Source organism: Sorex araneus, chromosome X (assembly GCF_027595985.1).
Source record: "Sorex araneus isolate mSorAra2 chromosome X, mSorAra2.pri, whole genome shotgun sequence".
Classification (NCBI taxonomy): Eukaryota; Metazoa; Chordata; class Mammalia; order Eulipotyphla; family Soricidae; genus Sorex; species Sorex araneus.
In genome coordinates this window covers 242370873-242385416 of record NC_073313.1, presented here as the reverse complement: position 1 = coordinate 242385416, position 14544 = coordinate 242370873, and the positions used below count along the sequence as shown (strand labels likewise).

At 37.6% G+C, this 14544-nt stretch overlaps 1 protein-coding gene and 1 pseudogene across 10 annotated transcripts in view; one reads left to right on the top strand and one right to left on the bottom strand.

Moving 5' to 3' along the window:
• The window catches only part of UNC80 (unc-80 homolog, NALCN channel complex subunit), a 253774-nt gene that overhangs the window by 136919 nt on the left and 102311 nt on the right, over positions 1–14544 (bottom strand). For all 10 annotated transcript variants that reach the window (XM_055123362.1, XM_055123368.1, XM_055123366.1 and 7 more), the window contains exon 23: positions 1708–1920. In XM_055123362.1, coding sequence (XP_054979337.1) covers positions 1708–1920 — 213 coding nt within the window. The remainder of the gene's footprint in view (positions 1–1707; positions 1921–14544) is intronic.
• On the top strand, positions 3853–4005 carry LOC129400706 (small nucleolar RNA SNORA29; annotated as a pseudogene).

The following is a 14544-nucleotide window of genomic DNA, read 5'->3' as shown; positions in this document are numbered from 1 at the left end:
GGCTGGGAGTTAAGTGTGAGTGTTCTGCTTTCAGATGGGCTATGATAGGAGACTGTTTTACTGGCAGTGTGTAGGACGGCTCAGATGAGGGAAGGCAGTGGGGAGGAGAGCAACATAGAAAAATACTTGAGTCATGCATATGGGAAGTACAGAGGATCTGACCTAAAAGGGTAGCAGTGTCAGAGAAGATGTGAAATCAATAGAGATAAAGGGAGGTTGGGGCATGCTCAAAGGCTATTATCCCAGATGATGACGTCAAAAATAAGACTGGAAAGTCCAAGGGTTTTTTTTTTTTTGGTGGGGGTGTGTTTATAAATGGGGAGGAGGGTTTTATTTTGGTCAAATGGGTTTCAGGATACTACATGAATGCTTCCTAAGTACTGTTGGTAAAACCAACCTGGGAGTCAAAAAGTACAATGGGGGGAGAAATCTGTGTTGCTGGCATGCAGGTAGCAGTCAAAAACAAAGGGATGGATGGAGCCCCAGGGATATCATCATCATCATCATCATCATCCCATTGATCATTGAATTTCTCAAATGGTCTCAGTAACGTCTCCATTCGTCCTAACCCTGAGATTTTAGAAGCCTCTCTCTACTTGTCCTTCCCAATGATGCCACATTGGAGGCTCTTTCAGGATCAGGGATATTATATGGGAAGAAATTATACGAGCTTGGTAAATTCTGCATGTGTAGGGAGGAAAGAGCCAGAGACCAATGAAGCAGAAAGGGCACAAGGCACAGATGTCTGAGGAGAGCTGAGGAAACAAGCACATGGAAAACAGAAAAAGAAAAAAGGTGGGAGTATTTTGCAGTCAGAACTGCAAAGAAGTCAAGAGACATTTGTTTGGAAGTAACTGTTCAGGATGTCATTCACATAAATGTGAAATGTTCCACTACTTAGAACAGAATGAATTGTTTTCCCAGGGGAAGTCAGTGGGATCAACAATCTTAACTGTTCATAAGAGATTGTCTCCCAGTACAACTTTCCTCAAATGAGGTAAGTGACAAGAGAGGATTAAAATGGCCATCCTATTTGAGATGACCATTTTTATGTAAAACCTACTTTTGCTTTCTAACCCATGGAGGCAATAGCTAAGAAACCGGGGACAAAATTCAGTCTTTGAAACAAGAATATTTGAGACTAGAGCAATAGTACAGCAGGTAGAGTGCTTGTCTTGCAAGATGCCCACCTGGGTTTGGTACCCAGAATGGCATACAATCCCCCAAAGTCTCTCCAGAAGTGATCCCTGGATTCAGAGCCAGGGGTCAAGCTTGTGCTTCACTGGAGATGGCCCCAGAATAAAAATAAATAAATAAAGCTAAAAACAAAAGCTAAAATATTTGGAAACACTAGAATAGAAAACCCAAACAAGCATGTGACTATTTCATCATTATAACAATGCTTTTTATAGAGCTGATTCTGGAGATTGCTGGGTGACAGAATCTTGATTTCTTTGCTTACCAGATCTGTGAAAACTCTGGCAAGGTTTTTGACCTGCATACATTTCTGCTCTCTAAGCTTTGTATATCATAATCTATAACTTCACAGATTTATCAGGAAAATTAAGTAAATTAAGTTTACATTTCCACTAAAACTTTTTGTTCAAAGACATTCAATACATAGTCATCCAAATAAACCCACATAAGCAAAAAAAAACCTTCTTCACTTCACCAAAAGGCTCTTATAGAAGAAAATGAAAAGCTCACGTCTCCCCATTGGTAGAAGAGTTTGGCAGCATTCCACTGCAGCTTCTGGTTCCTCTTGTTGCCCACAATGGGAGACCGTCCTCTCGACAGACCCTTTTTAGTGATGTTCACGTGATGCCCTTTCATCCATTCTGGCCAGTTGCCCCGATTGCAGCGATGAACAAACCGAGCACATTCCAGGAACAGAGCGGCTCTGGCGACCACAGGCGCTTCCTTGAGGAGGGTGAAGAAAAGAATAACATGGTCTTCATGGACAATAAGTAGACCTAAAAGCGAATCTTTAAATCCTCTGAGATTTAGTTTTAGTCTCCGCGTTCTCATTTGGTTTGGCTACACTTCTCTAGGCAATGTAAGCATAGTAGACACAGCATGGGGAATCTAGAAAATGAACCTACTAAAGCAATTGTGAATAAAGAAGACTAAGACGTGTGTGTGTGTGTGTGTGTGTGTGTGTGTGTGTGTGTGTGTGTGTTTGGATTCACACCCAGCAGCGCTCAGGGCTTCTCTTGGTTTTGTGCTCAGGGATTACTGCTGGTGGTGCTAAAGGGTCATGTGTGATGTTGGGAGTCAAAATGGGTTAACAAAACGCTCAGTGTCCTACCCACTGTAAGTATCTCTCCCGCCCCTGAAAAATCAGACATTTTAAGTAGATGCTTGTGCTTCATTTACTCCTGAAGAATCTGAAGAAATTTTGTATGTTTGTTTATATATATAAAAAGGCAGTTGGGATTCGAGTGAGAGTCAAATAAGATTTAACACTTTTTTTTTAAATATCCTTTGTTAAATTAGCATGAAACAAACATTTAATTTCTAAGCTAGTATATATATTTAGTCCACAGTGTGAACTAAATGATTTTGTTCCAACAGTAATCTCATCTTTAATATGACCCAAGGAAGTATAAACCTGTTCTCATACATTTTGGCTAGTGAAAACAGAAAGTCTAGATTTTGCTAAGGAAGTCTACATGACACCCCTCTACTATGAATAATGGACCAAATTTTGATCAAATGGGTATAATTTAAATAGAAAATGTTGCTAAAGAGAAACTGCTAAAAAATGAAAAGAAGAGCAATTTTTTAAAAAGGAAAATACAAGTATGATTCCATCTTGGTATGTCAAGATGTACTTCAAAACATGAAAGAAGGGAAAAATTTTAATTGATACCCAGAAACTTTAGGTTGACTTTGTGATAGCACAGTGGGTAGGGCGTTAGCTTTGCACGAGGCCGACCCGGGTTCGATTCCTTCGTCCCTCTTGGAGAGTCCAGCAAGCTACCGAGAGTATCCCACCCGCACAGCAGAGCCTGGCAAGCTACCCATGGCATACTCGATATGCCAAAAACAGTAACAAGTCTCACAATGGAGACATTACTGGTGCCCACTCGAGCAAGTCGATGAACAACGGGATGACAGTGCTACAGTGCCCCCCAGAAACTGGTAAAGGTCAAATCATCTACGGGATGAAAAATATTTAATAATAACTTTTTCATAAAAGGTCAATATGTCAGAGGAAAATATATAAAATTGATATGGGGGGGATGGAACCACACTGATTCTGTGCTCAGAAATCTGTCCTAGTGGGAACATGGGGTCCACACGGGGTGCCTAGGGACAGCAGCTGGGCCAGTTGGAGGCAAAGCAAGCACCTTACGGGTTGTAAAATCTCTTTAACCCAATATGCTTTAACTCATACTAGTTAAAATATATATTATACTATTGACAATATCTCATAGTTACCTAAACATAAAGGTTTCAAAGTTAAAAATACTTTTCATAAATATTAAGCAATGTTATCTATTCTTAACAGTGCATGATACATAAGAAATTTAGACTTTATATTCAGACTATTATATACAATTAACTTTTATGTTTTGTAACACTTTAAATGGTTATAAACCTGTGATCTGTAAATGTCATTTATGTTTTAATTTTTAAATTAAAATATGTTTATTTTAAGTTTTAAAGGTATAATTTCTATTTTATTATAATAAAAATGGAAATTTCTATTTTAATTTTTAAAGATAAAATTTATATTTTATTACACTAGAATTAAATTTGTATTTCAATTTTAAAGGTATAATTTGTACCCTATCAAAGTATGAATATTCATAGGCTTTAACCAAGGTCCTTCTGTGCTAGTTCCTCTTTGGTATATACATTACCTTAATTTATATTCATGTAAAGCTTAGCAAAAATGATTTTTTATTGGTGGCAATGCTCATAGTATAAAGTAAAATTGCCATGATATGGAAAGGGAGGATTTGTGTCCTCCTTTGTGAAGTGGCTGAAAAATTAGTACCTATGACATTATAATGCTGTTAAACTTGAAAAACCTTAAATATCTAAATATGAAATTGATAGGTGCTTTCTCGCCTATAAAAATGATTTTTAGAACATAGGTAGAAAATTGCTGTCTAGAAACAAAATGTTAATGCCATATAATATTATTTTCTAAAGCACAAATATATGATCACATTATTTTCCCACTTGATGTCTGTTTATAGAGGCATACCCACCTCAATCATACAATGAATATAGAAATATAATTTCTGTTATTTTGGTTCCATTCCCTTTCTATCCCTATGTGAGGTGTTTTGTGGTTCAATTAAATCGGCTGGAGTCTTCAACCAATCAAACTGGCTGCAATCTTCCAAGTAAGACATCCCACATACTTTTCCTTGTGTTGTTTCCATGGCTTACAGAACCTTTTCCATCAGGCAAATTCCCACTTACATGATTCTGGTCACTTGTTGCCTATAGGAAGCCAGCCTTAATCCATTCCTTCCCCTTTCAGGTAGAGTTGATTACTTCCTATTTTTAATAGCAGTTTCTCAAAAACACTGTCAAAGAAGTTAGCTTTGTAGGTATTCTTTCCATTCCCTACAAATTTAAGCCATCTTGTATTTTAAGCAGAAATTTACTTATGCAGAGACTTAATTTTATAAAGCATATCATATATGGCTATTATGTAAAAATCAATCCATGTGAAAATGAAGAAAACAAGATGAACAGACCGGTGAAACAATTATTAACTGGGATGTTGCAAAGACTTGGTAGCAGGTCACAGATATGAATAGAAATACTTGAGATTGCAAAGGTTCAAATGACTTTCTACATAAATTCAATCATATAGTGGTAATATAACATATACACTTAAAATCTATATTCTCTTCTTGTATTAAATATTTATTTTACTAAATATATTAGATATGCTAATTGGTGTCTGGAAAAGACCAGAACATCTGTCTGGATAAACAAAATCCAGTCTGGAGAGCAAAGCAAGTGATGCAAATTTATTCTTTACCTGTCACATTTTGACATACTTCCAATATAAAACAATTCATTGCTAATTGGCAAGAGGACACAAATAATACTGCTGGGATAGTATTATCCTATGAACCTGGCTTCTTTAGAATTGCCAAGGTGAAACTTAATTAACCCACATACATAGAATTGTAGAATTGAGATCTTTCTTTTCCTTTTTTTTTTTTTAGTGCCACATCTCAGAGAAAACTCTGAGAAAATTAACAATAGATGTGTGAAAGCTTCAAATTTCATGTGTTCTGTGAGGTTGCCTGTGTACATTGCCCTGCCTTTTTAAGGGAAAAATGGTTTCAGTTGACGAGCAAACTCACTGTATTTTGAATAAAAAGAAATCTCAATTCTCTTTTCTGAGAAACTTTTTATTATGAAACTCAATTATCAATTACTGGTCATAGTAAATTGTTTTAAAATAATTTTTTATGAAGTAACACTGCATTCTATAAGTTTGGGCACATCATTAGAAATCAGCATCTACAGATACTATATTACATTCTAATCTAAATTTGGAAATGGAGTGGAAACCAATATGAGAATAATTCCCACAAACTGAACTATATAGTACACTAAGGAGGAGCATTAGCTATTATGTAAAAAATTGATTTCATCAGTTTGTGGCATAAATTGTTAAGCCTTAGAACATTTGTATATGTTGCTGAAGAATAATGGCACAGTCTATTTCAAGTGGCATCTTTTTTTTAAAACTTCATGACTCTGGCAATGAGGATACTGAGAATTGTCATTGCCAGAAAAGGCCTGAGAACACTGAGATAAAGTTGACAATGAATAACACCAATTTTTTGCATATTGTAGGTGCATATTGTCATAGAGAGGGTTAAAGAAGCTTTTGACATACAAATATAAGGGCACTATGTTGATTCTAATGGAAGATAATCAACAATACTGACTTTACTGACTTCACAACACAAGTGTAAAAGCGTTCAAGGTATTCTAGCAATTTAGTGTGGGTCTGTTTATGGGGAATTATTTCCCTTCTAAATTTCTTTCAAAGTGTCATGTAGAATGCGCTAGTTTTAGAAATAGTGTTATGGAATAATTGGACAAAGAATTCTTCCTGGACAAAAAGGAGAGTCAATTTTCCCTCTTTTTTGATGGAGCTTACCTCTTACGGGTCAGTGCAATCTGAAGAAGCAGCAAAAAATGGAGGCATGACAGAATGGATAGGGATGGATTCACATCACAGAGAAAAACAGCACAAATGGAGAAAAATGAATCAGAAGAATGCTGCATGGCTGGAAAGAACCACAGAGTATCAGAGATATAGTTGAAAGTGAGCATCTAACAAAATTTGAGCCCATTAGTATACCACAAAGAATTTTCTTGGTGGTCCTGAAAGAAAAATAGGAATTAAAAATTTTTTTTTCTTATTAACATGTCTGTCAGATCACATTTTCCTTGTTCTATAATACCATGGGATGGCTTCTATTTCATTACATCATAACTTAATAGTTCTCACACAAGAATCAATTTAAGTGGGAAGACCAATAATGCATTGAACCTCAGGGCATTTCTGAGTTTCAAGGTTGAAAATAGTCAAATACCAACAATTTTGTATGGTTTGATCTTCATAAGAGATCATATACATTATCTACTGAGCTGTTTTAAGTTATAATTATGAAACATTGTGAGAATATTATTATGTAGCATGGACTTTTTCTAATATCTACAATAGGAAAACAATTGCCAGGACACTTTTCCTTTACTTCATTTGCTACTTTGCCCTGCATTGAACAAGATCATTAAGTACACTGAATGTTTCCTTTAGGAAAGTGAAGCAGAGAATTGGAATACTAATTCAAATAGCTGTGCTTCATTTTACTTGGGGAATCTAGAAAATATTGCCACCAAGTTATAATGGTTAATTAAAGGTTATAATTGCAATACATTGCTTTTTTCTAAAGGACTGTATTAAAACTTACCATGTGAGAAAAAAGTCTGACTGATTAAATTCTCCATATGGGAAAACTTATGTAACAACACTGGATGTGAACCTTTTTTTAAAAAAGACTACATATTTCATCTTGTACCCTGGGCAATTATATTTTAGACTGGCTTACTGTTGGTGCAGAATGACTATCTATTTAAAACTAAGGGCAGTGCGCAGTTACAATGGTTCATACTCTGCTTTGGAACCTAACTTGTTAGAGGGCATGTGCCTGTGAGTCAATATTTATTACTTAGTATTAAATTCTCTGCCTGACTGAGATCATTAAATAACTGACAAACTGCCTAGTTCCCTCTGTCTACTCCTAGAGTAGCTGTTAGCAACTTAAATTATGCAATTGTCAGGCTAGAATCCGTCATTGCTGTTCAGTTGACAGTCTGGATGACCAGTCATTTGAACTGTTACTCAGAACATATTAATATTTTGGATATTTTTAACAATATACAAGAACTTCTGTGTTTATACAATGGATTATACATGAAATTTTTTTTTGTTTAGAATGATTATATTAAATATCTCAAAAGTTCTTCATTTTGCTGTTTATTTAGTTTCTAACATGAGACAATGACCAATGGAGAGTAGAAGAAAATGCAATTCTAGTGTGTGTGTTGGGTGGGAGTGCAGGGGAGAGGGGTGCAGAAGGTGAGTTTAGATAGAAATAGATAAAATGAACACTTTTGCTGAATAGGAGAAGATTAGATCATGATGGAATTTAATGGACCACAGGTTAAAAATCTGGGCTCAAGGAGAGTAGAAGCTCAGGTGACAGTCAAGATGTTAAGGAGAGTCAGAGATAATATTCAATGGGTTAATCACTCTAGGAGATTCTCCCAAGAATAGAACATCAACACCTCTGACCCTCAACAAAACCAAAACCAAACAAAAAGATATTGAGGGGAGTGACACTTAATAAATAAACAAGAAAAATATCTGTCTCATAGATACAGGCTTACCTGTCCAGGCTTGTTTGGTGAAGAAAAGAAAAAATAATTTATTGAAAATTTCTAATATAAGCTTCATGTTCTCATATGCATTTTGACTCATATGATATGGCTACTATTCTACATTCCTTATATCCAAAATAGTGTGTGTGTGTGTGTGTGTGTGTGTTAATGATCTTATGTTTGTGGTATGTCTTGTTGAGTAAGAAATAGAAAATGTTTTTAAAGAAATACTTTAAATGACCATTTTTTTTTTCAAACCTCAAACTAGAAAATGAGTAAGAGTATAGCCTTTGGAATGTGCATAAAGCATATACCTTGGCTCAATCCCTAGAAATTCTGATTTAGAATATTGGCTGCAGAGCCTTAAGGTTTTTATTTCTAATACGCTCCAGTGTGGAGAGGGGCCTTGGGCATGGCTGTGGCTGGGTTCCGGAGGTCTTCGGCTGCCAGGGCTCTGCTCGGGGCGGAGGGGTGGGGAACTCAACCTGTGATGCTTTCAGGTACCACACTATATTTGATGGGATTCAGACAGTAGGCAACAAATCATAGAGGGAAATACATAGATATGTATGCATATATACATATTATCAGATATATATATCAAAGCTCACATCACCCAAATTTTAACCTATTAGTAATATCCTAATAAAACAATCTTCACACTGTTTCCTATATGAAAGAATGGAGTAATGGCCCCAAATCCCTGGTTTGGGTACAATATAGATACTGAAAGGAAAATAAAGCCTTTGAAACGCAAAGCATTTGGAAGCCCTTCGCTAGAATGAAACAAAAACAAACAAACCACAAAAACTAACAAACCACAAAAACTGGAGATTCAAGAAGCAAACCAACCAACCAACTAACCAACCAAGCTATAAAGTCATGAAAATCTGCGGGGCGGGGGGGAACCCTACAAATAGTAACAACAACAAAAAAAAACCCTTAGAAATCAGAAGTTCTTAAACGTCTCTCAAACACCGGCGTGAGCACAGCCCCAGTGTGGCCACCCTGGGGGCAGCCCTGGCTGCTTAGTCCTGCCCCTCTGAGTCCCACTTCCAGTCCTGGACCCGCGACGGAGAAGAGAAAAGCTTGTAGGCAAGTGGAGCCTCTGGGCCTTCGGGAAACTTCTGCCAGGAAGCAGGTTACAGACTATCCAAGTGTCCAACAGCTGGAGCCCGTGTGCCCGGGAGGATCTCCACAGAGGACTTCACTGTTGGCATCCTGAGCCAGCCCTGAGCCCAGTGACCAGGCCCGGTCCAGGGCCCCTCGCCCAGCATGAAGAAAGGGGGCTCCCAGCGAGACGGTCCCCCCAGCCCAGGGCCTGGCGCTCCCGGGCGCCGTCAGAAATCCTCCCCCAGACCCGGGAAGGGAAGGGGCCAGGGACTCAGAACCAACAGACAAGCAGAACTGGGGCAGGGTGCGAGGCTGGGCACGGCTCTGCGTTGCTGGCTGGAGAACCAGCCAAGTGCCAGAGCAGGGCGCCAGGAGGCCAGGCCCTGTCCCCAGCACGTCTGGGCTCAGCAATGGGAGTTTCTTCCCCCAGACAACAAAAGGCAATGCAAGGAGCCACCAGGTGGGCAGGCTGCACCCCCAAAGGGGCCCTAACAGAGCCTCACAGCATGAAGGAACCATCAGAGGAACCCAAGTGTGTGGGACCCAGGGATGAGATCTTCAAGCCTGCTCAAGTCAGGCCTGGGCCTTTTCTGCCCAGATGCCCCATTTTCCAGTAGCTAAGTGGTCACACCCAGCAACTCCCCGCCAGAGCTGTGCCCACTCTCTCCTCCTCCTCCCCCCCACACACACACCGTGTAATCCCATCAATGGCCAAGATCCAGAGACTATAAAACAAAGCTCCCGGAAGCATGTGGTCGCTTTTGCAGCCGTGCCACCTCTTATAGCCTAGTTCTCCCTCTCACAGAGAACCTGGCAAGGTACTGAGAGCATCCTGCCTGCATGGCAGAGCCTGGCAAGCTCTCCATGTTGTATTCGATATGCCAAATAAAGTAACAATGACGGGTCTCATTCCCCTTACCCTGAAAGAGCCTCCAATGCGGCACTGCTGGGAAGAACAAGTAAAGAGAGGCTGCTAAAATCTCAGGGCTAGGACAAACGGAGATGTTACTGGTGCCCGCATGAGAAAATCGTTGATCAATGGGATGACAGTGAAACAGTGATATGCTCTAGAGTGATGTTTATGTTGTTGGTCCATTGAGTAACATGACTATTAACAGAGGTCTTAAAGAATTCCCACAGACAACATCCCAAGGACTAAACTTACATTAAAAACTATTGTGAACATTACTCAGCAGAAACAACTTAATCATATATACAGAAACTATAGTTACTGTGGATTATTAAATACATTAAAGGCTGATGCAGGTATTACTATGGAAATATAATATCAAAATTGACTAGGCAGTTTAACTACAATAATCAAATCTTTAAAAAATGAATTTATTTGGGGAGAGGGGATCCAGTCTACTTCCAGTGAAACTCAGCCAATCAGGGTTGGCAGGCCTGACAGTTCAACATTATCCACTGATACAGTGCTCCTCAAGCCCTGTTGTACTGGGACCTCCTGGACTATACTCAGTGATGCTCTAGGAATCATTTGGTGTTTTGAATCCAACTTAGTTCCCATACACACAAGGCATGCTTCACCTCTGTGCTCTTTCCTCAGACTCAACTGAGCTGGGCTCCAGGCCAATCTGGTCATGCTTGACTGGCATTTTGTGCCTGAGATTTGGTTCTATGGTCTGGTAATACAGTACTACCAGGCTTGGCAGTGCTCAGGGGTCACCAAAACCAGACACAAAGGCTGGGGATATGTGCCTGTGTTGTGGCAATGAACTGAGGATCATTTGAGCCGGTTCATTTTTTTATGCATTAGAGTATGTGTTTGTATGGATACAATATGCATATAGGATGCTTACCAGCAACTTTGGTACCAACCCAATAGATGCAGAAGTCATCACTAGATTATGACAACTAGATATTTATCAATACTACCTGATATCTCTTATATACAAAATTATCTCTAGTTCAGATACAATGAAAAAGAGATAAAGTGAGACAGAGGAGGCTTCTCAGAAAATCACCCAAAATATGGCATAAAAAGAGATAAAAGTGAAAAATATGAGAGGCTGTCTGTCAAAAATAGAAGATAAACTATTATCTTCACATACTCTTTCAAAGTATGTAAAGCTTAGAGACAATATGAAAACATACCATGTGAAAAGATAAAAATTTTCCAGAATAGATGTAATATGTCAATGACATGATTTGGGAATACAATGAAATTTACAAAAAAAAATAAGCTAAGACTATTTCAATGATTTTTTAAAATATCAACAACAAGGAAAAAATATTAAAAGACATCAATGGCAAATTTGGGGTTTAACCTATTGCTTTGAGGGAACTTAGACCAGAAGAGAGTAGGGTAATATATTTGAAGCATAAAAGGCATATAATAATAATATCAGAATAAGTATTTTTAAGCAATAAAACTAAAAATAAAGACATTTTCAAACTGCCTCTGGAAAATCTACTTCCACTGATTGTCAAAAAATGATTCTTCTAAATGATTTCTTTGAGAAGGATACAAATCTTAGAATATCTGAGATGAAAAAGGAAATGGTGAACAAAGATATGCCAATCTCTGAGATAAATTTAAAAATAATCGTCCTAAAAATCAATGGAAAGAATGTCTACTTTATGACATAAACCCTTGTATGCTGTTTTGTTTGGTAGAAAAGTTAGCATTTTTTCAAATACATAAAAATTTCAAGTAGAATACAATACTTTATAAACCATTAAAGGAAAATAAACAATGCTAAACCAAGACAATGCAAGAAAAATGAAACGAAATTAAATACAATCTGAGAGGGTATAAGATGTAAATAAGAAAATATTCACAGTAAAATAATAAGTGTGTAATAAGAAGGAGAAAGTAACAGAAATGAACTTGCATCTGTATTCATAATTTATGCAAACTAACTACATCTTCTTGGAAAACAAAACCTGTCAAAATGGTATAAAATTTTAAATATTTACTTTTTATAAAAGAGATGTACCTAATGCATAAAGATCTAGATATGTTGAAGCTGAAGGTTTAGAAAAAAAAAAAAACACCTACCAGCTCAATGCTAGCCTAACAAAACTCTTTTAGCTTTGTCAGTGCCAGAGAAAATCATGTTTTAAGGTACAAAGTATTACTAGTAGTAAACTGGATCAAATGCAGTAATATAGCACTAAAGACATGAGAAGCATGTCACATTTTTAAACTGCCTACTTGTAAATAAATTTTTAGAAATTTTGAACTACAAGTATAGGTAAAAAAATTTGCCACGATAGTGAAAAATCTAATTTAAGTAGCTATGGTAATTGACAGGACAAGTAGTTTAAGAAAAATTTGAGGGTGCAAACAATTTTAATATAAAAAATTTTACACATGAGTACAAACACTTTTTAACCACACATTAGCTATTATAAAAACTGATAATGTTCTGTTTTATAAACAAGTCTAAGTTAATTTTTTAGAAAAGCATTATTTAAAATAAAGTTTAAAATTTATAGTGTTTCAATTTGTCAACCTATATACTGAAACATATACATACACATAGGTCAAAAAGGAAATAATTAAATTACAATACAAAAGATAATTTATAGCAAAATTCTTATCAAAATAATGGCATATAGGTAAAATATTGAAGAAAATTCAAGAGTCTCTTGCCCGCACGCCTGGCTGTCTTCCCCGGGGCCCCTCGGAGGGGATGGGCTCCAGCTTCCCTCCCCACCTCGAGCAGAGCTCCTGGCGGCCGAAGACCACAGGAGCCTAGCTACAGCCATACTCAAGGCCCCTCTCCACACGTTTGGACAGGCCTCATGCATGAGGGTACTGGCAGAGAAACCCAGGTGTGTGTAATATACCATCAATGGCCAACATCCAGAGAGAGTTTAAAGCAAGCTCTCAGAAGCGTGCGGCTTTCTCCCTCTGGGAGAAACTGGCAATCTTCTGAGAGTTTCCTGCCCACATGGGACAGCTTTGCAAGCTTCCCATGGTGTATTCATATGCAAAATCCAGTAACAAGCTGGATCTCATTCCCCTGACCCTGAAGAGCCCCCAGTGCAACTTCGTTAGGAGGGCCGAGTCGAGACAGACTTCTAAGATCTCAGGGAAAGGATGAAATGAGATGTTACTGAGCCTGTCCGAGAAATCGGTGATTAACAGGATTTTGTGATTTCGTGATTCGTGATTGAAGAAAATTAATAACCTAAAGTAATTTATTTCTGAAAATATAATTTTGAGCTATAAATCAATAAAATAAGGATAACATAATGAATGCAAAACAAGAAAAGGGATAAAAATGAACAAAGGAACTGAAGAAACAATGCAAATACATTATGGACTCAACAAGCTCATTAAATAAGGCAAATAAAATTGACAGATTATAAACATAATGGAGAAAAAAATGAAACAATTTTGAACATATAAGAGATAAAATAACTATAGATACCATAAAGTTTGAGAACTATTAAAGTTTTATGGTCAATTTTATGCTAATAAATATGAAAATATAGATGAGTAGAGAAATTGCTAAAAAAGATTACTAAAGCTGTTTAGGAAGAAACAACTTTTTTTTTAAAATAAATTTATTTATTTTTAATTAATGAATCACCATGAGGGTACAGTTACGGATTTATACACATCTGTGCTTATGCTTCCCCCAAAGTTTGGGAACCCATCCCTTCACCAGTGCCCATATTCCACCACCAGTAAACTCAGCATCCCTCCCATCCTCCCCAATCCCATCTCCCCCCCACCCCACCCTGTCACTGTGGCAGGGCATTCCCTTCTGTTCTCTCCCTCTAATTAGCTATTGTGGTTTGCAATAAAGGTGTTGAGTGGCCACTGTGCTCAGTCTCTAGCCCTCATTCAGCCCGCAACTCCCTTCTCCCACATGGCCTTCGACTACATTATAGTTGGTGATCCCTTCTCTGAGTTGCCCTTTCCCCAGAATGTGAGGCCAGCCTCCTAGCCATGGAGTCAAACTCCTGGTAGTTGTTTCTACAATTCTTGGGTGTTAGTCTCCCACTCTGTTATTCTATATGTCATAGGTGAGTGCAATCTTTCTATGTCTGTCTCTCTCTTTCTGACTCATTTCACTTAGCATGAAACTTTTCATGCCGATCCACTTAAATAAAAAATTTGTGACCTCCTTTTTTCTAACAGCTGCATAGTATTCCATTGTATAGATGTACCAAAGTTTCCTCAACCAGTCATCCGTTCTAGGGCATTCGGGTTTTTTCCAGATTCTGGCTATTGTAAACAGTGCTGCGATGAACATACATGTGCAGATGCCATTTCGATTATACTTTTTTCCTCTCTGGGATATATTCCCAGCAGTGGTATTGCTGGGTCAAATGGGAGCTCAATTTCTAATTTTTTGAGAATCGTCCATATTGAAGAAACAACTTTTTAATAATCAACTAAAATTTGAATTTTAATTATCTCTAAACTTATATATAGACTCAATGCAAATACAAGGGTAAATCAAAGGATTCCACAAAACCTACTTGAAAATTACAAAATTCATATGGAAGAGT